The sequence below is a fragment of the Oncorhynchus nerka genome, linkage group LG17, assembly GCF_034236695.1.
Source record: "Oncorhynchus nerka isolate Pitt River linkage group LG17, Oner_Uvic_2.0, whole genome shotgun sequence".
NCBI classification, from domain to species: domain Eukaryota; kingdom Metazoa; phylum Chordata; class Actinopteri; order Salmoniformes; family Salmonidae; genus Oncorhynchus; species Oncorhynchus nerka.
Window position 1 is genome coordinate 31542422 of NC_088412.1, and position 27630 is coordinate 31570051.

Genomic DNA, 27630 nt, shown 5'->3' on the forward strand with positions numbered 1-27630 from the left:
TCTGGACTAGAACTGAAGAGCTCATCTAAGGCATGACCATGTCTGAGCCATGGTCACCCCCACAGCACTTACACCTATGAAGGTTCCCAATCATAGCCATTTCTCTCTATTTTCATTTTCAGCATTTCAGTCTTCCACCAATTGTATTTACTTGATTGTGCCAATCTTCAGATTGACGCTGCCACAAATCAGGGAGAGAGACTGGGCAGGCGCTAAGGGTATTCTCCAGCTGATCAGAGAAAGCAGGAAGGATTGGGAGAGCATCTCTGTAGCGACCATCCTCAGCTGGAAGAAAATGCATTGATTTATTTTAGAAAGCTGAACAGAACGCTGTGATCCTATATTTATAACACAGCTTGTTTGGTCGTCTGTGTCAAGAGCGAGAGTGGATTCAACGAAAACAGCAGGTAACGTTAGCATTAGCTTGCTGGCTAGCTAACATTACAGCTGTGTGTGTGTTTTCTCTGTGGCTATGAAATGTACGTAGCGGCCTGTCTGCATATTCATTTTAGCCACAATCTAGACTATACTCTTAACTAAAATAATGACATTGTATTTGTTGAATTCAAATAGCTAGTCCTGATTTGTGTTAGCTAGCCAATTATTAACCAACTGGCTAGCTAAACCGGCTCTGCTAGCTGACGTACATTTTCCATTCACAGAAGACAATGACTGTCTGGCTTTCTCGATATTTCAGATTTAGCTGGCTGTGTGGCTTGACTGCAAGCTCGCTCGATATAGCTCACTATTCTTGATGGCGAATAGCTGAGGATAGCTACTGTATCTAACGAACCTTAGCTGGCTATTGTTACACAATCAGTGTTGTTGATGTCAAAGGATTAATTGGTGTCAAATGATTAATGTTACTGGTTATGTCTTTAGATCAGAGGAGATGTATCTGTGTGTCAACTGGATTTTATGTAGAGTGCTAGCTAATCCATTGAGTCCTGTAATCATCAAATACCATGGTAAACTGCAGCTCAGCTATGCCCCGGGCAGGGCCTTTCATTGCCTAATAAGTCGCTGTCATACCAGCTTTCTGGTATACAGACTGAACTAAAGCACTTAAACGTGGAAAGTTTCCTTACAAGTTAGAACGTTGTAAGGATTTCGTCAATACATGTACCCGAGTTAGTTGTCCAAGGTACAGCTGATATAGGAACGTCGGCGAGGTCTTGCATATATTATTGATAGTCTACCTGTTTTAACCAACTCCTGTATCATACACCAGGCTATGTGAAGTGTGAACTATGCTCTCAGCCAAACAGAAATATCAGTTTTACTTCCTTCAGATAAACCTTTGATTATGGCTGCCTAAACTGGTTGTTTACTTTCTTACCAGATTTGAGGCTCTCTGTCATTTCATCATTCCCCTTATAGCTGATGCCATTTAGATACTAGGAATAGGCTACACCTTCTCAGCTGATAACTGCTTTTTCCTCACTTGATTTTTAAATGCACAATCTGTAGTTTCACAGTCCCATGTGGCATTGGGACAAAGTTCCCTCTCCATCTCTCTCTTCCCATCCATCCTTCTTTTCTTCATAGATTTTGGGATGACCAAAACTTCTTACCACAACATGACGTTACAGATTGTGCCTTTAAAGTGCTTATTTCAAAGCTGCGTACGTACATATGTCCAACTCAGCTCTGCTAGATTTGGCTTTTCTCTTCTTTCTGTGCATCTCTCTCTCTCTCTCTTTTCTCTGTAGTTGCGTGAGATAGAGCCCTGTCCCCTGCCACTATCTCCTTCTCTGTTTACCAGAAAGTTCCACTCCGCTCCTGGCCACGGAACGGCCCTTTTCCAACTGCACTGCCAGAAGGAGACGCTGAGAAAAGCAACAGTTTCAGAGTCTGAGCTGGATTCAATGGTACCAGAGGGACTGGAGGAACTTGGGTGGAGGGGCTGGGGCAGGAGAGAAGGGCTTGGGGTGGAAGCTGTGAAGACAGGAGAGGTGGGATGTGTTTAGACATAGTTCAATTCAACAAATCTTTGTCCCCAATTCATGTGCAGCATAAAAGTATGAAAAGGCGATGGGTTTAGAGTGGGTAAAGGAGGTATTTACTCTTCCTTGCGCTGTCTCTCCTCACCTAAATGCATTTGACTTCAGTTTCAGTGGAACAATTTGATGTTTGGTTGTACAACTCAGAGGCTACACAGGAGGCCTTTGTTCCACTGAGAATCAGGGGTTGAGTTTTATGGACCTGGGGCTGGGTTTGATGCACACTCATGTATTCAACTGATCTGGGAACAGGAATGGTTGAGGCTAGCTGGAGGAACAACATGTTTTCTACTCCAAGGTTCAGAGAAAGAGACAGGGCCTAGGGAGGAGAGCGGAGAGGAGGAACCAGGAAGGAGACGGAAGGAGGAGAGTCAGACACTCAATGAAGAGGTACAGGCAACAGAGAACAGACACAGGAGACCTCCCCTGAGTGAGCTTGGTTCCACAGCATAGCCAGCAAGAAGTTTTAAATCAAACCCTGCTCCCCAATAAAACTGCTCCCACGTACCATCCCTTAACAGGGAACAGGCAGGAGAGAGGAGCACCTCTGAAAAACAACTAAGGCCACTCTGCTGAAATGGAACATTTTAGTGTTTAAAAATCTGTCCAACAGCAACACCCACTCATAAGTAGGCCTAACTCTCCTACATCACATCCTGGCAGGCCTGAAATAATCCCTCTAGGCCTAGGGGTTAGGGGAAATGGTTTTAAAACCGGAATGGTTCTGTTACTGAATATGCTTATTTAAAAACTCTAAATGAGTTGTATATGTTTTGAAGATTTAGGTGAAGTGTTCTTCTCTGCTCTCACTTTACATGGTGAGGACTGCAGGCCTCACACACACAAACCCCACTCCTTTTTGGACTGCTCTGTCTGCTGTTAAACTTAAATATTTGTTTGATGTAACATGACCAGTGTTTTCCAGAAACACTGTGTACAAAACATTAAGAACAGCTGCTCTTTCCATGACATAGACTGACCAGGTGAATCCAGGTGAAAGCTATAAACTCTTATTGATATTACTTGTTAAATCCACTTCAATCAGTGTCGGTGAAAGGGAGGAGACCGTTTTAAAGAAGGATTTTTAAGCCTTGGGACAACTGCGATGGATTGTCTGTGAGTGCCGTTCAGAGGGTGAATGGGCAAGACCAAACACGTAAGTGCCTTTGAACTGGGTATGGTAGTAGGTGCCAGGCGCACTGGTTTGTGTCAAGAACATTCACCATCAACAGTTTTGTGTGTATATATGTGTGTGTGTATATATATATATATATATATATATATATATATATATGTATGTATGTATGTGTGTGTGTATAAAGTATGGTCCACCAAATGACATCCAGTCAACTTGACACATCTGTGGGAAGCATTGGAGTCAACATTGGCCAGCATTCCTAATGTTTGGCATACTCCGTTTATAGATTTAGCGGTGGCGTAAAGACTCAGGGAACATTGAGAGGAACCAGACTCGATCATTATTCTGAACATTAGAGGTTGTGTTGGACTCAGAAGTGTGTAAAGACTCAAGCAGGCAGGCCAGCTATGCCACACTATATCTGTGATGTGATAACCATCTGGACAGTAAGCTGGTGTTGAGTGAGTGCTGTGTATGTTTGGTATTTGTCTGGCGATGGTATGATGACTGTAGCAGCAGTGGTCACCTGGAGGACTCGCTAACAGTTTGCAGGCTTTCGTTTCCAGCCCAGCACACCTGATTCTACTTATCATGGTTGATTATTGGATGTGTTATTGCTGGCTGGAGCTAAAGCCTGGACCCCCCCCCCCAGTAGGACCAGGGTTGCTGCTGTAGCAGACAGTATTGTATTGTGTGTGAGGTCTCTAACGGGTGTGTTGCTCCTCCTGTCCTACAGAGGGAACCAGAGCGGGAGGAGCAGCCTGACAACGCCAACATGCCTCCCAAGTTTAAACGACACCTCAACGATGAAGAGGTCACTGGATCCATACGCAGCGAGAGGGTGAGACACTGGTGGAGGGAGTCAGGTTCAATGGTTTCTATTCTATTTACAGTGCAAACTCATTTAAACTCGGAATTAAAAACAAGGGGAGAGAGATTTTGCAAGAGGGACATTGCAGGGAGACGGCAACCCTTCTCTGAGGTTCAGAGAGGACCCATTCCTACTCTGTCTCAGCATTGTTATTGTCTTCAGCTAAGATCAAAGAGAAACAGACACACACCCCCCTCGCCATACCGTCTTCTCTGATAATAGCTCCCAGTCCTCTCCTGGCTCCCGGGACCACATCCAGGAGTGGGCAGAGCAGTGACACGCAGTCAGACGGCGAGGGTTGAACGTGGGTAGTGGAGAGGCAGAAAGGGCTTTTGAACCACTCCTCAGATAAAAACTATAGTAGCCTTTATCATATGGATTACATTCCCCCAGTAATCTGGTGATATCTTTATATGCAGCAAGAAATATATTTATATCATTAAAGGTCCAATGCAGCTGTTTTTATCTCAATATCAAATCATTTCTGGGTAACAATTTTCAATGAAAATGATAAAAAAAGAAACCAAAATAGCTTCTTAGCGAAATGCAATTTCTCAAACAAGAATTTTGCTAGGACTGTTTGGGAGTGGTCTGGGAGAGATGTGTCTGACCCTTGACCTCTGCCCCCTCACAGAGGAACCTGTTGGAGGAAGACTCTGATGAAGAGGAGGACTTCTTCCTGTGAGTAATAATCCCACATACATTGTTTGTGTCTGAAATTACTACTTATTTCTGCCTATTTCTGCTTTCGAATAGAGCCTATTTTGGGCTGTAAGGCTGTGTATTTGGAGCCAACAGATTTTCTGTATGCTTGTCTTTCAGGAGGGGACCAACTGGACCCAGATTTGGAGCCGGAAATGACAAAATCAGACAGTAAGTGTGTGTGTGTATCTTTGGGGAGGGGGGCTTGAGTCGTATTAGAAATTATGAATGAAAGACATAATTCCCTTTTTTTTTTTTTTTTGAATTTCCTGCACCATTAACAAATCTGATTTGAAAATAACTACATGTGTTTCTGTGGAACTGCTGAACACAGTTGATTTTGATGGTTCTGGATACAATACCTCCTAGTAGTACTGCCTCTTACTGGAACCCTCTCTGATTCCAAGGTGGACCTTGTCTTTTGGGCAGCAGGTGGTCTAGCAGTTGGTCTAGTAGTCACCACCGATGCCCACAGCACATCGACTGCATGTCTGTTCTCCAATCACAGCCCTTCCGCTGTCATGTCTATCTCTGTCTGCCTGCCTGTCTGTTTGAGCGGTAATTTCCAGACAGACAGAGGTCCCTTGGTGCATCGCAGATTATTTGATGTATCTGGTCAGGTTGGTGCCCTTGAGCCGGTGCTTGGTTTAGTCAAAGACCCTTCTTCTGGAGCACTTGGAAGACGGCTTGGCACAGAACTCGTTATGTTTCTCCATGCGGCTGTGATCAATGCACCGGCTGCAGTGCTCACACGGCTTCAGCTTGAAGTTGGTAGCACTCATTCCAAATCAACATTTCGTCTCCACCTGAATGAAGGAATTAGCCTAATTAGTTTGTTAGTTTGGCAAATTTAAAATCCATTGAGTTTTCCTTATGAATAGAACACTACACAGATTAAAATGGTCAAGGATAAAAATCACAATCAACCAAATTATTTCCATTGTGGTCCTCCTCGTTATTAGATGGGCAAAGGTACGCACAGCTCAGGCAAGACTGTGCAGTGAGCCCTTTACATTTTATTAAATTGAAGAAAAAAAATACATTATACAAATAGGCCTACTTATGATAACAACAATGAATTATATCATCAATAGACTAATTCACCTCTCTGTTTTTCTTATTCTTTTCATTCACACTCTACTTGACTTGGACCCACTCCCTGTTCACCTATCTTTGCATTTCACAGTACCAGTCAAAAGTTTGGACACATATACTCATTGAAGAATAATAGTGAAGACATCAAAACTATGAAATAACACACATGGAATCATGTATTAACCAAAAAAGTGTTAAACAAATCTACATATATTTTATATTTGAGATTCTTCAAAGTAACCACCCTTTGCTTTGATGACAGCTTTGCACACTCTTGGCATTCTCTCAACCCTCTTCATGAGGAATGCTTTTCCAACCGTCTTGAAGCAGTTCCCACATATGCTGAGCACTTGTTGGCTGTTTTTCCTCTCTGCGGTCCAACTCATCCCAAACCATCTGTTTGGTTGAGATCGGGTGATTGTAGAGGCCAAGTCATCTGATGCAGCACCATCACTCTCCTTCTTTGTCAAATAGCCCTTACACAGCCTGGAGGTGTGTTTTTTGAGTCTTGTCCTGTTGAAAAATAAATGATAGTCCCACTAAGCACAAACCAGATGGGATGGTGTGTCGCTGCAGAATGCTGTGGTAGCCATGCTGGTTAAGTATGCCTTGAATTCTAAATAATGTGTTATTTCATATTTTTGATGTCTTCACTATTAGTCTACAGTACATGTAGAAAATAGTAAAAATAAAAACCCTGGAATGAGTAGGTGTGTCAACATTTGACTGGTACTGTATACAGTGGGGCAAAAAAGTATTTAGTCAGCCACCAATTGTGCAAGTTCTCCCACTTAAAAAGACGAGAGGCCTGTAATTTTCATCATAGGTACACTTCAACTATGACAGACAAAATGAAAAAAATAATAATAATCACACTAGGATTTTTAATGAATTTATTTCCAAATTATGGTGGAAAATAATTATTTGGTCAATAACAAAAGTTTATGTCAATACTTTGTTATATACCCTTTTTTGGCAATGACAGAGGTCAAACGCTTTCTGTAAGTCTTCACAAGGTTTTCACACACTGTTGCTGGTATTTTGGCCCATTCCTCCATGCAGATCTCCTTTAGAGCAGTGATGTTTTGGGGCTGTTGCTGGGCAACACGGACTTTCAACTCCCTCCAAAGATTTTCTATGGGGTTGAGATCTGGAGACTGGCTAGGCCACTCCAGGACCTTGAAATGCTTCTTACGAAGCCACTCCTTCGTTGTCCGGGCGGTGTGTTTGGGATCATTGTCATGCTGAAAGACCCAGCCACGTTTCATCTTCAATGCCCTTGCTGATGGAAGGAGGTTTTCACTCAAAATCTCACGATACGTGGCCCCATTCATTCTTTCCTTTACACGGATCAGTCATCCTGGTCCCTTTGCAGAAAAACAGCCCCAAAGCATGATGTTTCCACCCCCATGCTTCACAGTAGGTATGGTGTTCTTTGGATGCAACTCAGCATTCTTTGTCCTCCAAGCACGACGAGTTGAGTTTTTACCAAAAAGTTATATTTTGGTTTCATCTGACCATATGACATTCTCCCAATCTTCGTTTGGTTCATCCAAATGCTCTCTAGCAAACTTCAGACGGGCCTGGACATGTACTGGCTTAAGCAGGGGGACACTGCAGGATTTGTGTCCCTGGCAGCGTAGTGTGTTACTGATGGTAGGCTTTGTTACTTTGGTCCCAGCTCTCTGCAGGTCATTCACTAGGTCCCCCCGTGTGGTTCTGGGATTTTTGCCTACCGTTCTTGTGATCATTTTGACCCCACGGGGTGAGATCTTGCGTGGAGCCCCAGATCGAGGGAGATTATCAGTGGTCTTGTATGTCTTCCATTTCCTAATAATTGCTCCCACAGTTGATTTCTTTAAATCAAGCTGCTTACCTATTGCAGATTCAGTCTTCCCAGCCTGGTGCAGGTCTACAATTTTGTTTCTGGTGTCCTTTGACAGCTCTTTGGTCTTGGCCATAGTGGAGTTTTGAGTGTGACTGTTTGAGGTTGTGGACAGGTGTCTTTTATACTGATAACAAGTTCAAACAGGTGTCATTAATACAGGTAACGAGTGGAGGACAGAGGAGCCTCATAATGAAAAAGTCTGTGAGAGCTCGAAATCTTGCTTGTTTGTAGGTGACCAAATACTTATTTTCCACCATAATTTGCAAATAACTTCATTAAAAATCCTACAATGTGATTTTCTGGATTTTTTTTTCTCCTTTTGTCTGTCATAGTTGAAGTGTACCTATGATGAAAATTACAGGCGCCTCATCTTTTTAAGTGGGAGAACTTGCACAATTGGTGGCTGACTAAATACTTTTTTGCCCAACTGTATATATATATATATTTTTTTTAATCTCACATCTGCTTTGGCTTACTCTCCATGCTGCCCTCTTCTTCGTTTTTCCTCGCCTCTTTCCTCTTCCTCATCTCTTATTTCCCATAGGTCAGAATCTACCTTCATTTGGCAGATCTCTTGGATGTACTTCTTCATCTTGAACTGTTTACAGCCTCAATTCTTCTTGGGTATGACGTTACTAGCTTGGCACACCTGTATTTTGGGATTTTCTCCCAATCTTCTCTGTAGATTGTCAGGATGGATGAGGAGTGTCACTGCACAGCTATTTTCAGAGCTACCCAGAGATGTTTGATCGGGTTCAAGTCTGAGCTCTGGCTGGGCAACTCAAGGACATTCAGAAACTTGTCCCGAAGCCACTCCTGTGTTTTGGCTGTGTGCTTTGGGTCGTTGTCCTGTTGGAAGGTGAACCTTTGCCCCAGTCTGAGGTCCTGAGTGCTCTGGAGCAGCTTTCATCAAAGATCTCTCGGTACTTTGTTCCGTTCATCTTTCCCTCGATCCTGACATGTCTCTCAGTCCCTGCCGCTGAAAAACATCCCCACAGCATGATGCTGCCACCACCATTCTTCACCGTAGGGATGGTGCCAGGTTTCGTCCAGACATGATTCTTGGCATTCAGGCCAAAGATTTCAATCTTGTTTTCATCAGACCAGAGAATCTTGTTTCTCATGGTCTGAGAGTCCTTTAGGTGCCTCTTGGCAAACTCCAAGTGGGCTGTCATATGTCTTTTTACTGAGTGGCTTCCGTCTGGCCATTCTACCATAAAGGCCTGATTAGTGGAGTGTTACAGAGATGGGAGAACCTACTAGAAGGACAACCATCTCCACAGAGGAACTCTGAAGCTCTGTCAGAGTGACCATCAGGTTCTTGGTCACCTCCCTGACCAAGGCCCTTCTTCCCCAATTGGATGGGCGGCCAGCTCTAGGAAGAGCCTTGATGGTTCCAAACTCCTTCCATTTAAGAATGAATTTAAGAAGAACAATGCTGCAGACATTTTTTGGTACCCTTCCCCAGATCTGTGCCTAGACACAATCCAGTCTCAGCTATACGGACAATTCCTTCGACCTCATGGCTTGGTTTTTGGCTCTGACATGTACTGTCACCTTATCGACAGGTGTGTGCCTTTCCAAATCATGTCCAATTAATTGAATTTACCACAGGTGGACTCAAATCAAGTTGTAGAAACATCTCAAGGATGATCAATGGAAACAGGATGCACCTGAGCTCAATTTCGAGTCTGATAGCAAAGGGTCTGAATACTTATGTAAATAATATTTTAATGTTTTTTTTTTAATACCTGGCTAACATCCAGTGAGATTGCAGAGCGCCAAATACAGAAATACTCATTATAATAATTTAGAAAAGATACAACTATTTTACATAGGTTTAAAGATGAACCTCTTGTGAATCCAACCACGGTGTCAGATTTCAAAAATGCTTTATGGCGACGCATACCTTACGATTATTTGAGAACGTAGCCCAGCAGACAAATCATTACAAACAGTAACCAGCCAAGTATAAGAGTTACACAAGTCAGAAATAGAGAGAGAATTAATCACTTACCTTTGATGATCTTCATATGGTTGCACTCAGAAGACATTCATTTATTCAATAAATGTTCCTTTTGTTCAATAAAGTCTCTTTATATCCAAAAACCTCAGTTTTGTTCAGTAATCCACAGGCTCAAACGCAGTCACAACAGGCAGACAAAAAATCCAAATAGTATCCATAAAGTTCGTAGAAACATTTCAAACAATGTTAATAATCAATCCTCAGGTTGTTTTTAGCCTAAATAATCAATAATATTTCAACCTGACAATAACGTCGTCAATATAAAAGGTAAACAAGAAAGGCACTCTCGCGCTCATGAAAAAGCTCTGTGACACGGCAGGGTCCACTCATTCAGACTGCTCTTACTCCCTCATTTTTCAGAATACAAGCCTGAAACTATTTCTAAAGACTGTTTAACATCTAGTGGAAGGCATAGGAACTGAAATTTGAGTCCTAAGTCAATGGATACTGTAATGGCATTGAATAGAAAACTACAAAAATAAAACAATCCTACATCCTGAATGGATTTTTCTCAGGTTTTTGCCTGCCAAATCAGTTCTGTTATACTCACAGACACTATTTTAACAGTTTTGGAAACTTTAGTGTTTTCGGTCATTAAGACACTAACAGCTTACAGATGGTAGGCAATTAAGGTCACAGTTATGAAAACGTAGGACACTAAAGAGGCCCTTCTACTGGTTCTGAAAAACACCAAATGAAAGATGCCCAGGGTCCCTGCTCATCTGTGTGAACGTGCCTTAGGCATGCTGCAAGGAGGCATGAGGACTGCAGATGTGGCCAGGGCAATAAATTGCAATGTCTGTACTGTGAGACACTTAAGACAGTGCTACAGGGAGACCGGACGGACAGCTGATCGTCTTTGCAGTGACAGACCATGTGTAACAACACCTGCACAGGATCGGTACATCCGAATAACACACCTGCGGGACAGGTACAGGATGGCAACAATATCTGCTCGCGTTACACCAGGAACGCACAATCCCTCCATCAGTGCTCAGATTGTCTGCAATAGGCTGAGAGAGGCTGGACTGAGGGCTTGTAGGCCAACAATGTCGCCTATGGGCACAAACCCACCGTCGCTGGACCAGACAGGACTGGCAAAAAGTGCTTTTCAGTGACGAGTCACGGTTTTGTCTCACCAGGGGTGATGGTCGGATTCTGGTTTATCAAATCCCACAGGCGTTACACCGAGGCCGGTACTCTGAAGCGGGGTCAATTTGGAGGTGGAGGGTCCGTCATGGTCTGGGGCAGTGTGTCACAACATCATCGTACTGAGCTTGTTGTCATTGCAGGCAATCTCAACGCTGTGCATTACAGGGAAGACATCCTCCTCCCTCGTGGTACTCTTCCTGTAGGCTCATCCTGACATGACCCTCCAGCATAACAATGCCACCTGCTCATTCTGTGTGATTTCTTGCAAGACAGGAATGTCAGTGTTCTGCCATGGCCAGCGAAGAACCCGGATCTCAATCCCATTGAGCACGCCTGGGTCCTGTTGGATCGGAGGGTGAGGGCTGGGGCCATTCCCCCCCAGAAATGTCCTGTAACTTGCAGGTGCCTTGGTGGAAGAGTGGGGAAACATCTCACAGCAAGAACTGGCAAATCTGTTGCAGTCCATGAGGAGGAGATGCACTGCAGTACTTAATGAAGCTGGTGGCCACAACAGAGATTTACTTTTGACCCCCCCCCCCCCCCCCCCTTTGTTCAGGGACACATTATTCCATTTCCAAATATTTACAGATGTTAAGTTTTCTGAAAATAAACGCAGTTGACCGTGAGAGGACATATTTCTTTGCTGAGTTTATTTAAACACAGTACATTTCTTCGAGAGGAAAAGTGTTACTCTACCCAATGATATCACATAACACATTGTACATCAAATTATCTTGTAATATGGAGTGTGTGCGTGCTCCCCATACACCCCAGCAGAGTTCAGAAAAAGAGCCCAGCCACAGACTGTCTTAGTATTATGTAACATAGTCTAATATGTGATGTAAGGATCATGAATATCATCCACCTGGTTTTTGATTTTCACTTTTTTTTCTCACTTTTTTCAATCGCTGGCAGAGAAGAATACGTGACTGCATACGTGACTGCAGAAGAATACACGACTCTCTCCCCCACTCCCTTTCTCCTCCTGTCTGTGCCAGTTGTCTGTGTGAGGTTTGTGTCAGGACATGCCATGCCAGGCTCAGTTGGGCCCAGGTGAGGGGTGTGGTCCAGTCCAGGTGTGTGTGTGTGGGAGAGAGTCAGGTGTTGGCAGCCAGGTGAGGACGCTAGGACTACAGCCAGGTGTGATGGAGAGATTACCTGGGCAGGACACTCAGGACAAACAAAAAATCAGACTAGTCCTTGCCTGCTCTGCTGGATACCATGTATCAGTCCAGAGAATAGGGTGTGTGTGTGTGCATTAAGTTGAAAATAGCTCTGTGTGTGGGCTTGTGAATGTATCAGTAAGAACAGCAGTACCAGCCAAAGAACTGCCCCACCTTCAACAGAGTTCACATTCTGTTTGTGTGTTGACATTCACTTTTTTTTTTTCTTCTCTCCACTCCCTCAGAGTTCAGTCGCAGGTTGATGAGGTCATCGATGTGATGCAGGAGAACATCTCCAAGGTGATCGACAGGGGAGAGCGACTGGAGGACCTGCAGGACAAGTCAGGTGAGACTCAAGTCATTTTCAGATCTATATATTAATATCTGCAGAACTAAGTGGCCTGGTGGTTAGTGTCTGACCCTGAGATTGGAAGGTTGGGCTGTTTCCTAGGACGTCATTGTAAACAAGAATTTGTTCTTAACTGACTTACCTAGTTAAATAAAGGTTAAATAAAAAAATGGGAGTAAAAATGGGACCCAATGCATCTCTGCTTGGCATTCAGCATTAGGAGATAGATTGGTGTTAAAGCCCTGCGATAGACTTGCGTCCTGGCGGTGTACTTGCACATCAAATATCCTCACGCTACAGAAACGGGACAGGCTACTTACTTACTCTGACACACCGCCATCTCTAGAGACTATTATAAAAACACTCTAGACTCCTGTCTTACATAAACCGATAGGAAAGGAAATTCCTCAGTGTGCCCAGCCGGAAGTTTGTACAAGGAAGAAACCATTCCTGAAATTCCATGACCTGGAATTCTGACTGGTCTATTAGTCACCCTCTACAGGCGCTCATATCCCGCTGGGAATTCTACTCAGTCACTCTGGAATGGGAATAAGACGAGGCTAACTCTCACTCCTGACTGCTCTTCTCTGGTTATCATGGATCGGAGCCAAATGTGGCGATGGCATGCAGAACGCACACCAGATGCAGGGTTTAGATGGGCAGGTGTGGCAACTATAAAGGAAGTAAATGGAGTCTCGTCTGTACTGTAGTAATAGTGATTATTATTAGAGCTGTTTTTCATCTGGGGCATTAAGGAGGCAGATCGCTAATTTCCAGGACGTTGGGAAATGCCTTCAAAACCGGCCACTAGGATCCACAGTGCGCGCTATTAGCGTCAAGTAGGCTTGGGTTTTGTTAGTGTTAAAGACTCTGGATCAGAAGGTTGTGCGTTCGATCCCAGTGATGGACGCTAGTCTTTTTTTGGGGGGGGGGTTAATCCTATCCCAAAACTTAATCCTTAACCTTCTAAATTTGACGTTTGGAGAACTGAGCAGGAGGAGTCAACCTGGGGTGTCAAAAATACAACAAAAAAATTGACATTTTGAGCAACTTTGAAATTTTGACATTTGGAGGAACGGAACAATACTGAGCAGGAAAACTTCAATCTGTTTTAGCTCATTTCTACTGGCATGTCACATGCAACAAGAGGAGAAAAACAACTCTAGACCACCTCTACTCCAAACGCAGAGATGCGTACAAAGCTCTCCCTCGCCCTCCATTTGGCAAATCTGACCATAATTCTATCTTTCTGATTCCGGCTTACAAGCAAAAACTAAAGCGGTAGTGGTCAGATGACACAGATGCTAAACTACAGGATTGTTTTGCTAGCACAGACTGGAATATGTTCCGGGTTAGACTGGAATATGTTCCGGGTTCATCCGATGGCATTGAGGATTATACCACATCATTCACCAGCTTCATCAATAAGTGCACTGATGACGCGTCCCCACAGTGACCGTGCGTAGATACCCCAACCAGAAGCCATGGATTACAGGCACCAATCCACACTGAGCTAAACGGTAGAGCTGACAATTTCAAGGGGCGGGACACTAACCCGGACGCTTATAAGAAATCGTGCTATGCCCTTCGACGAACCATCAAACAGGCAAAGCTTCAATACAGGACTAAGATTGAATCCTACTACACCGCTTCTGACTCTCATCGGATGTGGCAGGGCTTGCAAACTATCACGGACTACAAAGGGAAGCCCAGCCATGAGCTGCCCAGTGACAGGAGCCTCCCAGACAATCAAAATGAATTCTATGCGCACTTCGAGGCAAGCAACATTTAAGCATACATGAGAGTACCAGTTGTTTCCGGACAACTGTGATCCAGCTCTCCGTAGCCGATGTAAGTAAGACCTAAACCCTTGTGTAGTCTTAACATTCTGTATGCTCCCCTTGTGCTAAGGGTAAAAAAATGACCTGCCTTCACCAAACCCCTAAAATAAAGCTGCTTAATAATTGAATTTTAAATCCCAAATCTATTTTGCATGAAGAAACAACCTGTCAATCATCACAAACTTTGTGAATATCTGTGTTTTCCCTCTTCACCATGCAGGAAGACTGCATTTAATCAGTGGACACCACTGTTTTATTACAACACACCTGGCATAATTGTTTTCTTTACTAAAGTAGAGGTTTATTATTATTATTGCTAAAGGCACTGCATTGGTGTAAAACATTTTTTAGCAAGAGATAGCACTTGTATAGCCTAAAAGTAGCAGAAATGTGCAGAACGTAGTTTAGAATCCATTTTATTGAAAGGAAACAATAAGTCTTGTACGTTTTTGGCAACATAGTGATATATTCTTATATACTGTACAATGAGGAATTCAACTACAAAATACTAGTCTTCTCCCATTTTCTTTTGAACCATTTCCCCCACCCACAACTTGTATAAACAACAACAATAAATAAGAATAAAATAAGATAATAGATACAAAACAAAAGCGTGAAGAACATAAATCAATCAACTCTAATTAGCACATGTAGGACAGTATGCAAGTGTGTGTGCATGGATTTTGCAGATGTATTTCTTACATGTGCAGCACATAGTATTTGTTTTACAGTCCTTTGGGGCGCAGAATTGGCATCTCCTCCTCTTGCCTGCCCCAGCTGCAGCCTCAGGTGGATTAAGACAAGATTCAGCCACTTGAACAGCTTTCACAAGCGCTGCAGAGGCTGCTCTGCTGGGGAGGCGCTCTCTTCTTTGAATGTGTGGGGTTACAAGTGCCTTTCCCAGCTGCTCTAGGAACACCCTCCTCTTGTTCTGCTTATCAGGCATCCAGGTAGGGTTGATCTTGTTCCATGTCACGAAGGCATTGTTTGAGGACACATCAATGACATTATGGAACATGACCAGGACCAGCGGGCTTTCATCCTCCTGCAGCTGTAAGTTCCAATCACCTTTTCCAGGTTGTCTTGCTATTTCTAACTGTGCCAACCATGGTGATCTTCCTCTTCAGGAGCTGCTGGCTGAGTTCATAAGAGGTAAAGAAATTGTCACATGTGACATTGTGACTCCCCAGTCCATCTGTCACATCAAGCACAACCCGCATCCCCTGGTTCTTCTCTGGGCCTCCACTGGTCGGCTTCCTGGTGTAGACTTGCATCTTCCAAGCGTAGCTGGATTGTGCATCACAGGCCACCCATATCTTGATGCCATACTTTGCTGGCTTGCTGGGCATATACTTCTGGAAAGGACAGCGACCTTTTGACAAAAGAGATTACTATCAGTAATTAGTATCAGTGTCACAGAAAACAGTCCCATAAATCAATGATCTTACAGCAATATAAAATGAACTGTGAAAATCACTTACCTTACAGATATGAAAATAAAAATGTACCCCTGAATGGAGCCAGTTGCTCATCTACTGTTACTTAAGGCCCAGGGTGGTAGAGGTACGGCAGACGTCTCCCAGACCTCTCTTATGGCCGCCAGTTTGTCTCACACGTCTTGCAGGTCTTGACTCAAGGCTATCAAATCGTAGCATTCTTGAGAAAGTGTGAAAGACTCTGTGGGATCGTGGCAAGGAACATCACCCTTCCCCTCTCTGCATCTGAGACTACATGTAGCCTCGTCTCGTGACCTATATACACCCGCTAAGATTAGCAGCCCTATGTAGGCACGCAGGTCAATCTCATCCATCCTTTTCCAGTTGTTTCCATATTTACAGAAACCCTCCAAATCTGTCATCTCCAGAATTATTTTTTTGATGGCTGGTGTGATGAACATGTAGAATGTTGAGGCGATGTCCTGGGCAACTGCATGTCTTGTGGGCCCTGGGGTCATCCTTATAACATGTTGTGCTGCTATCCTGGCCTGGTTGTCATATGGTGAAAAGGACCATGTTATTTGCTGTTCTTTGACAAAAATGTCTCTCTTTCAGCTTGGGGGGATTTCTTCATCTGAAGATGATGCATCCCGCCTCCCGGGTGGTGCAGTGGTTAAGGGCGCTGTATTGCAGCGCCAGCTGTGCCATCAGAGACTCTGGGTTCGCGCCCAGGCTCTGTCGTAACAGGCCGCGACCGGGAGGTCCATGGGGCGACACACAATTGGCCTAGCGTTGTCCGGGTTAGGGAGGGCTTGGTCGGTAGGGATGTCCTTGTCTCATCGCGCACCAGCAACTCCTGTGGCGGGCCGGGCGCAGTGCGCGCTAACAAAGGTTGCTAGGTGCACGGTGTTTCCTCCGACACATTGGTGCGGCTGGCTTCCGGGTTTGATGCGCGCTGTGTTAAGAAGCAGTGCGGCTAGGTTGGGTTGTGTATCGGAGGACGCATGATTTTTAACCTTCGTCTCCCCCGAGCCCATACGGGAGTTGTAGCGATGAGACAAGATAGTAGCTACTACAACAATTGGACACCACGAAATTGGGGAGAAAAAGGGGTAAAAAAAAGAGAGAAAAAAAAGAAGATGATGCATCCTGCTCTGAGTTGTATTCTTCCCCGTCTTCTTCTTCAGATACCTCCTCCTCTTCTAAATCATTGTGCTCTTGTTCCTCCTGGACATCTGAAAAAGTCAGACCTATTGGGCACTGAAACATGCACTCATGGCTTCAGCAAAGAGAGAACTATCGTGCAGCACCTTTATAGCCTCTGACTGCATTGCCCATTAGTAAACAATGCTTTCAAGAAATGTTTATTTTGTCTGTTCAATCAGTAGTACATATAATCTGTGTGTGTGTTTGTTTGTTTGTTTGTTTTAATGATTTTATAACTGCCGGGTCAAAAATGACTCTTAAGACTTTGTACCCTGGTGGTGTACAGCTTTCATGGATGTTTCACTTTTTCTCACAGTGGAGTCACTAGGTAAAGTCATAAAATTTCAAGTTGAAAAAAATATAATTTAGGGTGTTTTCTCCGCTGTTAAACATATAATTTTTGACCCTTAAGACACAAGGGTTAAACAGGTCACAAGGCCGCAGGGCCAGACAGATTACCAGGAAGTGTATTCAGAGCATGCGTTGACAAACTGGCAAGTGTCTTCACTGACATTTTCAACCTCTCCATCAGAGTCTGTAATGCTTACATGTTTCAAGTAGAGAAACTTGTGCCCAAGAATGCCAAGGTAACCTGCCTAAATGACTACCCGTAGAACTCGTCTGTAGCCATGATGCTTTGAAAGTCTGGTCATGGCTCACATCAACACCATCATCCCAGAAACCCTATACCCACTCCATTTCAACAGATCTACCCATACCATCCCAACAGATCCACAGATGATGCAATCTCTATTGCACTCCATACTGCCCTTCCCCACCTGGACAAAAGGAACACCTATGTGAGGATGCTGTTCAATGACTACAGCTCAGCGTTCAACCCCATAGTGCCCTCAAAGCTTGTCACTAAGCTAAGGATCCTGGGACTAAACACCTCCCTCTGCAACTGGATCCTGGAATTCCTGACCCCAGGTGGTAAGGGTAGGCAACAACACATCTTCCACGCTGATCCTCAACACGGGGGCCCCTCAAGGGTGCGTGCTTTGTCCCCTCCTATACTCCCTGTTCACCTACAACTGTGTGGCCAAGCACGACTCAAACACAATCATTAAGTTTGCCGATGGCACAACAGTGATCACTGACAACAATGAGATGGCCTATAGGGAGGAGGTCCAAGACCTAACCTGTACCCCCCCGCACATTGACTCGGAACTGGTACCCCGCCTGTATATAGCCACGTTATTGTTCATTTTTCTTACTTTAGTTTATTTACTAAATATTTTCTTAACTGTTATTTTTCTTAACTGCATTGTTGGTTAAGGGCTTGTAAGTAAGCTTTTCACGGTTGTATTCGGCGCATGTGACATACAATTTCATTTGATTATTATAACAGTCTTTCCACTAGATGTTGGAACATTGCTCCAGGGACTTTCTTCCATTCAGCCACGAGCATTACTGAGGTCGGGCATTAATGTTGGTTGATTAGGCTTGACTCGCAGTCGGCTTTCGAATTGATCCCAAAGGTGTTTGTTGGGGTTGAGGTCAGGGCTCTGTGCAGGCCAGTCAGGTTCATCCACACCGATCTCGAAAAAAAATATTTCTGTATGGACCTTGCTTTGTGCATGGGGGAATTGTCATGCTGAAATAGGAAAGGGCCTTCCCCAAACTGTTGCCACCAAGTTGGAAGCACAGAATCGTCTAGAATTTCACTGTTTGCTGCATTAAGATTTCCCTTCACTTTAACTAAGGGGCCTAACCAAACCATGAAAAACAGCCCCAGACCATTATTCCTCCTCCAAACTTTACAGTTTGCAATATTGGGGCTGGTAGGTTGCTCCTGGCATTCGTCAAACCCAGATTTGTCCGTCACATGACATCAAGTTTTTATTGTCACGTGCACAAGTACAGTGAAATGCCTTTCTTGCATTAGAGGAGAGTGGTTCGCCACAAGAACAGGAGATCTCTGCACGCTCAGCTTAGCAGCTTTCATGTCCCTGCCAACACACAGAATGTCAAACAACTGTCTGACTCCAAATAGAAAGAGAGATATTAAATACAACTTATATATAAGGACATGGAGAGGCAGAAGGAACGAGTTTGTGTTTAGGGTTTTGCTTTGGCAACATTAGGTTGCCCCTGTCATACCAAAGTTTGTTTTGAATCTGAGTGAGTGAGGTTTGAGTTTATTTGGTTTATTTGTCCATTTTAAAACACAATACAACCACACGTGGATACAGTACAATGCCATTAAATCTTTGAGGATGACACACAAAAGGTTAAAAACATATTTCCATTGTGGTGTTCGAGAAAATCCACGAAAACAAAATATACTGCAGATTATAAAATTTTAAAAAATCGCAAATACATCTCATCAGTAAGGAAAAATCTGTAAAAGGAATACAATATTTTAGCAGGTAACATTCATTGAAATGAAAACAGTTCTTTAAGCCTGTGCAGTGTTAAAGCATTAAGCCCATAAACCATTTCTTAAGGTTTGTCTTAAATTTCTTTAGTGTAGGGATGAATTTTATATGGTTTGGTACACCAGTCCATTCCTCAGCACCAATGTTAAGGAAATAACTTTTTCCAGCCATGCTCCTATAGCGCAGCGGTCTGATACTGGCAACACTGGCTCCTGAGTTTATCTGTCATGTGTTGGTCTAGTTCACATAACAAGTATGTAACAGAGCATTTTTCCTTCACCACTACACTATTACACTTGACAGAGAAGTTGGAAGAGTTTCTCACTTTGTGTTTGGAACCAAACAGGATAAATTCTGTCTTGCCTAAATGCAGAGTGTTTGTTGTCGGATAACCACTTACTGACTTCAGTCAGTTCGTTGCTTAGGGCCTTTTCAACAGTCTTCTTATTCTTATATGAAACCAGGAGGGCAGAATCATACAAGAACAGAGAGCACGAACAGGCAGAATCATACAAGAACAGAGAGCACGAACAGGCAGAATCCTACAAGAACAGGGAGCACGAACAGGCAGAATCATACAAGAACAGGGAGCACGAACAGGCAGAATCATACAAGAACAGGGAGCACGAACAGGCAGAATCATACAAGAACAGGGAGCACGAACAGGCAGAATCATACAAGAACAGAGAGCACGAACAGGCAGAATCATACAAGAACAGAGAGCACGAACAGGCAGAATCATACAAGAACAGAGAGCACGAACAGGCAGAATCATACAAGAACAGAGAGCACGGCAACAGGCAGAATCATACAAGAACAGAGAGCACGAACAGGCAGAATCATACAAGAACAGAGAGCACGAACAGGCAGAATCATACAAGAACAGAGAGCACGAACAGGCAGAATCATACAAGAACAGAGAGCACGAACAGGCAGAATCATACAAGAACAGAGAGCACGAACAGGCAGAATCATACAAGAACAGAGAGCACGAACAGGCAGAATCATACAAGAACAGAGAGCACGAACAGGCAGAATCATACAAGAACAGAGAGCACGAACAGGCAGAATCATACAAGAACAGAGAGCACGAACAGGCAGAATCATACAAGAACAGAGAGCACGAACAGGCAGAATCATACAAGAACAGAGAGCACGAACAGGCAGAATCATACAAGAACAGAGAGCACGAACAGGCAGAATCATACAAGAACAGAGAGCACGAACAGGCAGAATCATACAAGAACAGAGAGCACGAACAGGCAGAATCCAGGTCTTTGATGAAGAGCAAAATAAAAAAATTCTCCCCTGGGGGACACCATATTTGATCTCCTTAGCAATCAGACCGTGTTCCTCCCATATCCACCCTTTGGACCCTATCTGTTAGGTATGACTTTACCCATAATAAGGAGATTCTTTCAGTTTGTACAACAAAATATCATGCTTCACAGTACCAAATGCTTTTTGTAGTTTAAGCATGACCATACCACAGAAGTTGCCCGTGTCAATTTCTTGCTTGATAAAGTATCGTAAACAAGTGTCGGTAGGATAGGATTGTCTTCAACCGGACTGAAGGTCATTATGAAATGTCTTGGTCATCAATGTACTTTATGATCTGTTCATGGAGGGCCTTTTCTTAAACCTTTGACAACACAGTCAAGATTGACACTGGTTGGTAGTTCCCTTGTTCAACTTCGCTTCCTTTTTTGTACAAAGGAACAACTTTTGCATGTTTCAACTCTCGTGGTACCTTTCCATGTTGAATGGAAACGTTGATGTTTTTTACGTAAGGTCTGATACGATCAGCGGCACTGCTCAGGAATCTAGCTGGGATGTTATCCAGTCCCGTGGCTTTCTGTTTGTTTGTCTAGCTCTTTAAGCATCTTTGTCAAATCTGAAGTTGAAACCTGGGAAAATGCAAACTGTCTTTCGGAGAATAATAGATTTCAATATGATGGTTGCCAAAGTTGGTCAACAAGGTTGAGATGATCAGCCACTTGTGCTCTGTCAAAGGTTACAGTATAACATTGATGTTTAGTCCAATGCTGTTTGACTTTGTTTTTCGCTTGTTGCTTGTGCCTAGGTCAAGTTCAAGTCTTCCAGAGCTCCCTTGGGTTGTTTTTTTATGGATCTTGCTCTTATAGAAGGACTGTTTCACTTCGTCAACCAGCCTTTGTCATAGTTTTGGTTAATTTTCCTAGTGCAGTGTATTAAGAAATAGTCACTCATTCCATATGCAATTACACCACTTTGGGATATCTTGTGATTATCTGTGGTGTCACAGATTCTTGTGGGCTCATTTATCAACTGAGCCAAACAAAGTTTTGCAAAAGTTAGACAAGGCCTTATACAGGGGGCAGCTCGTTTTCAGTACATCAGTATTTGCATCACCCAGTAGAATCACTTCAGAGGTTAGAAAGTCACAGTAGGCAGTACACACATTTCCAAGGATCTCATAAAAGTGGCTCTGGTCTGGAGGTCTATACAGAGCCCCTACAAAGATTGCTTTGCTCTTAGGTAATAATATTGGTAGTTATAAAGGCTGGTTTGTCAAAATGTCTGTATACAGTTGTCGCAGTGACCTCATGAACATTCTATTGTCATCTGACATCACCCTGTGTTCCAAAAAGCGTCATTTCTCTATCTGATTACCAATAAAACCATCTGTTTAAAAAGGAATTTAGTAAATGTCAACCTTGCGAGTCAGGCAACTGAAAGCAACTTTCTAAACAATGTTATGGTTAGTTGCTAGCTTGTTCAAATAATGACCAGAGTATAGCTGAATTTGTTCTTAACTGACTTGCCTAGTTAAATAAAGATAAAATACATAAAAATAGCTGCTTAGCTACTTTTTATTCATTGTTACAGGAAAATAAACCCACCACAACAACATTATTTACAAGGTAATCACGGCGAGCTTACTGAAAATAGCTTACGACTGTTAGTGTGACGATATAAAAGTAGGTCATTCTGAGAATCTGAGAACTCCTGCACCTTCTTGTCACAGACTGATTTGGTCTTGTTGCTGTAGCAGCCCAGTAACCACGACAATGGATATTGCGACAGTTGCGGAGACATTTACTTTTTTGTCTGTGCAACAAAGAAACCAACAGTCTACAGACTTTCCACCGGAATATAAATTAAATGTCCTTTTGACCAGCAACACTTGTCGCATTCTATTTGTCTACAGACATGTCGTTAGACCAAGTATAAACCGCCGTTAAGTCATAGAGAAGGAGAATACAACACAGACAGCTCCTATCACATGTTGTTTACACGTTTCCTTCTGTGTCTCCCTGTCCCCCTCTTCTCTGTCTGTCCCCCACATCCCCTCTCTCTTCTCATCTTATCTCCCTTCACATGTGTGTGTCCTGTGGTCATGTGACCTTCCAGAGAGCCTATCAGACAACGCGTCAGCCTTCAGCAGCCGAGCCAAGCAGCTGCACAGGAGGATGTGGTGGAGAGACATGAAGGTGAGTCACCGTGTGTGTGTGCATCAGTGTCTGTATCCTTGTATTGCTTGTGTAATGCTTGTATCTGTCTTCTTCAGATGAAGGCCATCATAGCTCTGGTGGTGGTCGTTCTGCTACTTATCATCATCAGTGAGTATCAGCCTGAACAACACGTTATTGTATTGGTCAAGAATATAACCACACGGATTCAACTCATAGCACTAAACACACATATTTCTCTCTCTCTCTCTCTCTCAGTTCCGGTGATCTTGCGGTATCGCTAGTGTTTCGCCAGGATGAGGAAGAATCTCTCAATCCTTCTCCTCTTCCTCCCATTCTCCTGCACAAAGTCCTCCACACCAGCTAGGCGGCGCCATCTGCCCATAACCACAGATCCAAGATCAGCTCACCCTCTCCCAATGCTGACCTTTACCGTTAGGATGGAAAACACAAAACTGACCTAAGATCCGTGTCTACTAGGGACCACTTCATCCTACTCTGTGAGCCAGGGGTGACAAGGGTGACACAGGAAGCATTACGCTGGTGTTACGTAAGGGTTGGGTTTGCGTCCCAAATGATATCTTATTTAGGGAATAGGGTGTCATTTGAGATGCTGCCTGTGTCTCAGACACCTAATCAAACTAAAGGTGAACTCCATTCAGTACATAATACATATCAGCCAGTCATTAAGGTTAAGTTTCATATCATGTAGTCAGACTGATTCTAATGATAGTTGACTTTCAGTCAATCTGTCTGCTCCAGTTAGTCCATCAGCAGCTTAGAAACCGGTTATACAGGACTTGTAGCACACCAAAATATTTGGAGATTAAGAATGGAACCCCTACCACCTCCCATCTCACATGTTTAGAATGCTTTCAAGCCAAAACTGATGAGGCAATGGCTAAATCTTAATACACTACAGTGGCCTCCTCTACTTGTCTCCTTTCCTTCTTTCCTTTTCTTCACCCAGTTTGATCTGACACTAGCGGGACTGGTTCAAGCCAGTGAGAGGAAGCCACTGTGGAGTATTGGGACAACGTGTGTCCTACTGACATGTGTTACTGTTTGGCCACTGCTGATCTCATTTCCTGTTAGTAACACTATGCTCGCTGTCTCTCTCCAGATGGTTGAATTTGACCGTTTCTGTGATATTGAGTTCTGCTGGAAGGTTAACGTGAAGCTTATGAATGTCTGCTGCTATTCCCATTACCCCTGAGGAGCTAAGGGACAGACACTGTTCATTCCACTGCAAAGGCTGGAGGCGTCTGGTACCACTTGTTTATTCTGTGTGCGCGCATGTGATTCTCCTAGTCTGCCCTGTATTGAGATTGCGTGCCCTCGGTGTCCAAACATGCACGGCCTAGTGACGCGGGTCACCAGTACTGCCACACCACAGCAGCATAACAATTGATTAACACTTGATTTAAATCAGAAATGTTCAGTCTGGTTGGCTGATTGTTCGGTCTGGTTTGCTTATTTCCTTATAAAATCATAGACTTCGGAAGGTGTTGCAGAAGCAGCCCTGATACATTTAAATGAATGTGCCAGAGTTATGGAATTCCAGCCGTCTGTTCAGAAAGAAATGAAATAATTCCGAATAGTCTACTACACCAGGAGTAGGCCTATAATATAGCCACTGAGGATCAATAACTAAAACATGTAATGGCCTAGCTGTGGATTGTAGCCCAATAACAAGGAATAGGCTACAGCCAGGAATGTGCTGCAAATCTGCCAGTAAACAGCATGCAGACAAAACAGGCCTTTCGCAATATTTAAAATACAGTCGCAGGAAAACACAGGTTGGAAGGCAAATGGCTCCTGCTGAAAAGAGAAGACGAATCTGTCTGCTGTAGGATACCAAAATATTTTAGCAACTTCCAAAAAGGTGATCAAGTAACCATTGTTTACAGGTTAGAGATAGGCTTCTGGCATGAGCACATCAGCCATTGCGACTAGTGAGCTGTGCATTATTTCTCATTGGGTAAGTCAGTGAAACTGGAAAGCTTTTTTTAAGACTCATTTCCTCATTGTACAATATGTGTGTCTCCACACACCTAGGCTATTGATGGATTCAATACGTTTTTAATGATTTCAGTGTCAAAGTAGACTGTCATTTCGATCATTTTTGCGGTACTTAAAAAGATTCTGCCAATGTCTGCAGTCATGTAAAATGACGTAGAATTGCATGAAATGCGTTTACACAAGGCGCAATTTCTCCCGCCTTTACTGCTCTATTCCACTACGCAAATGCGATGATATGCATGCAATGCTTTATTACACTGAACAAAAATATAAATTCAACGTGCAGAAATTTCAGTTCATAGTTCACGTAAGGAAATCAGTCAATTTAAATCAATTCATTAGACCCTAATCTATGGATTTCACATGACCGGGAATATAGATATGCATCTGTTGGTCACAGATACCTTTTTAAATGTTTGTATCCATTTTGTTTTATTCCACCCCCCCCTTTTCTCCCCAATTGTCATGATTACAAACGTATCTCATCGCTGCAACTCCCCAAAGGGTTCGGGAGAGGCGAAGGTCGAGTCATGTGTCCCCTGAAACGTGACCCGCCAAACCGCGCTTCTTAACACCTGCCCGCTTAACCCGGAAGCCAGCTGCACTTATGTGTCAGAGGAAACACCGTTCAACTGACGACCGAGTCAGCCTGCAGGCGCCCGGCCCACCACAAGGAATCGCTAGAGCACGACGAGCCAAGTAAAGTCCCCCCAGCCAAACACTACCCTAACCCGGACAACGCTGGGCCAATTGTGCGCCGCCCTATTGGACTCCCGGTCACGGCCGGTAATGACACATCGAACCCCAGGCTGTAGTGACACTGCAACACTGCGATGCAGTGCCTTAGACCACTGCGCCACTCGGGAGGACTCCACGTGGATCAGAAAACCAGTCAGTATCTGGTGAGACCACTATTTGCCTCATGCAGCACCACACATTTCCTTCACATAGAGTTGATCAGGCTGTTGATTGTGGCCTGTGGAATTTCGTCCCACTTCAATGGCTGCGCGAATTTGCTTGAATTTGGCTGGAACTGGAAGACGCTGTTGTACACGTTGATCCAGAGCATCCTGAACATGGTCAATGGGTGACATGTGTGGTGAGTATGCAGGCCATGGAAGAACTGGGACATATTCAGCTTCCAGGAATTGTGTACAGATCCTTGCGACATGGGGCCGTGCATTATCATGCTGAAACATGAGGTGATCTCGTCAAGGTATCTCTGCATTCAATTTGCATTGATAAAATGTAGTTGTGTTCGTTGTGCGTAGCTTATGCCTGCCCTTATCATAACCCCACCACCACCATGGGGCACTCTGTTCACAACATTGACATCCGCAAACCGCTCGCCCACACGACGCCATACACGCTGTTTGCCATCTGCCCAGTACAGATGAAAACTGTATTAATCTGTGAAGAGCACACTTCTCCAGCATGCCAGTGGCCATCGAAGGTGAGCATTTACCCGCTGAAGTCCGTTACGACGCTGATCTGCAGTCAGGCCAAGACCCTGGTGAGGACGACGAGCACGCAGATGAGCTTTCTGAGATGGTTTCTGACAGTTTGTGCAGAAATTCTTTGGTTGTGCAAACCCACAGTTTCATCAGCTGTCCGGGTGGTTGGTCTCAGATAATCCCGCAGGTGAAGAAGCCGCATGTGGAGGTTCTGGGCTGGCATGGTTCCACGTGGTTTGCGGTTGTGAGGCCGGTTTGACATTCTACTAAATTCTCTAAAATGACTTTGGATGCTGCTTATGGTAAAGAAATTAACATTCAATTCTCTGGCAACATCTCTGGTAGACATTCCTGCAGTCAGCAAGCCAATTGTACTCTCTCTCTCAACTTGAGACTGGCATTGTGTTGTGTGACAAAACTGGACTTTTATTGTCCCTAGCACAAGGTGCACCTGTGTAATGATCATGCTTTTTAATCAGCTTCTTGATATGCCACACCTGTCACATGGATTGATTATCTTGGCAAAGGAGAAATACTCACTAACAGGGATGTAAACACATTTGTGCACAATTTAGTAAATTAACTATTTCTTGAACTGCATTGTTGGTTAAGGGCTTGTAAGTAAGCATTTCACGGTAATAGAATACCTGTTGTATTCGGCACATGTGACAAATAACATTTGATTTGTATTTGAGAGAAATAAGCTTTTTGTGCATATGGAACTTTTACACGTTACGTTTTATATTTTTATTCAGCATTAAAATAATTTTTTTGCCATGCGTTCTGGTACCTCAGAGCTCCCCAGGTCACTCCCCTTTCGCGCTCACTTTTTGTTCCTGCACCTCCTGATTTACAAATTAAGCACGGAACATAGTCTGGACTCCAGCTGAACACCATATAGGCCTACTAAAAATACTCACACAAGCCACTAGCCAGTCAGCAGTATAACATGAGTTAGATGATTATGAATATAAGCTGTATTGTGAATTTATTATTTATTAACATTGAAGAGAATTTTTGTACCGATTTATCTAGCTAGCTAACTAGTATATTTACATCGATTATCAGCTGATAGTCTACCTTATTTTCCCAATTCGAGGCACTGTAACTTACTTGCTTGCTTATAATTTGTGATAAGTGAGTTGTTGCAGAAATAAATAGGCCTATGCTAAAGAATTGCTACAGAGGCAGATAGTATGTTTTTTTGTTTTGTTTTGAGTACCTGCCCCCTGAAAGGTCTACCCTGGGTGTAACACTGCCTAATGTAATGACAGCACAGTGTCCAGCATATCTGTATACAATAACCCTACATCATCATTCCCTTTTTTTAATGTAATTTATTTGAGGTGTAAATATTGATCTGTAATGATGTACTATACTCTGTCATTACATTGAAAAACTGTCAAATACTGTAATGTTAATCTGACGTAATAAAATTATTTGAAAGAGTA

The 27630-nt window shown here is 43.5% G+C and overlaps 1 protein-coding gene across 1 annotated transcript; it reads left to right on the forward strand.

Moving 5' to 3' along the window:
• Window positions 1-27630, forward strand: vamp4 (vesicle-associated membrane protein 4). The gene is made up of 8 exons (XM_029686322.2): window positions 1-407; window positions 3878-3982; window positions 4647-4693; window positions 4835-4885; window positions 12284-12384; window positions 22645-22724; window positions 22802-22853; window positions 22962-27630. Exons 2-8 carry the CDS (start codon window positions 3917-3919, stop codon window positions 22985-22987), a joined length of 423 nt encoding a protein of 140 aa, XP_029542182.1. The 5' UTR covers window positions 1-407; window positions 3878-3916; the 3' UTR covers window positions 22988-27630.

Coding starts and splice junctions, on each gene's coding strand:
- vamp4 (XM_029686322.2), top strand. CDS start 3,917: ATGCCTCCCAAGTTTAAACGACACCTCAACGATGAAGAGGTCACTGGA. Junction 4,886..12,283: donor GGAAATGACAAAATCAGACA/GTAAGTGTGTGT, acceptor CCACTCCCTCAG/AGTTCAGTCGCAGGTTGATG. Junction 12,385..22,644: donor GGACCTGCAGGACAAGTCAG/GTGAGACTCAAG, acceptor GTGACCTTCCAG/AGAGCCTATCAGACAACGCG.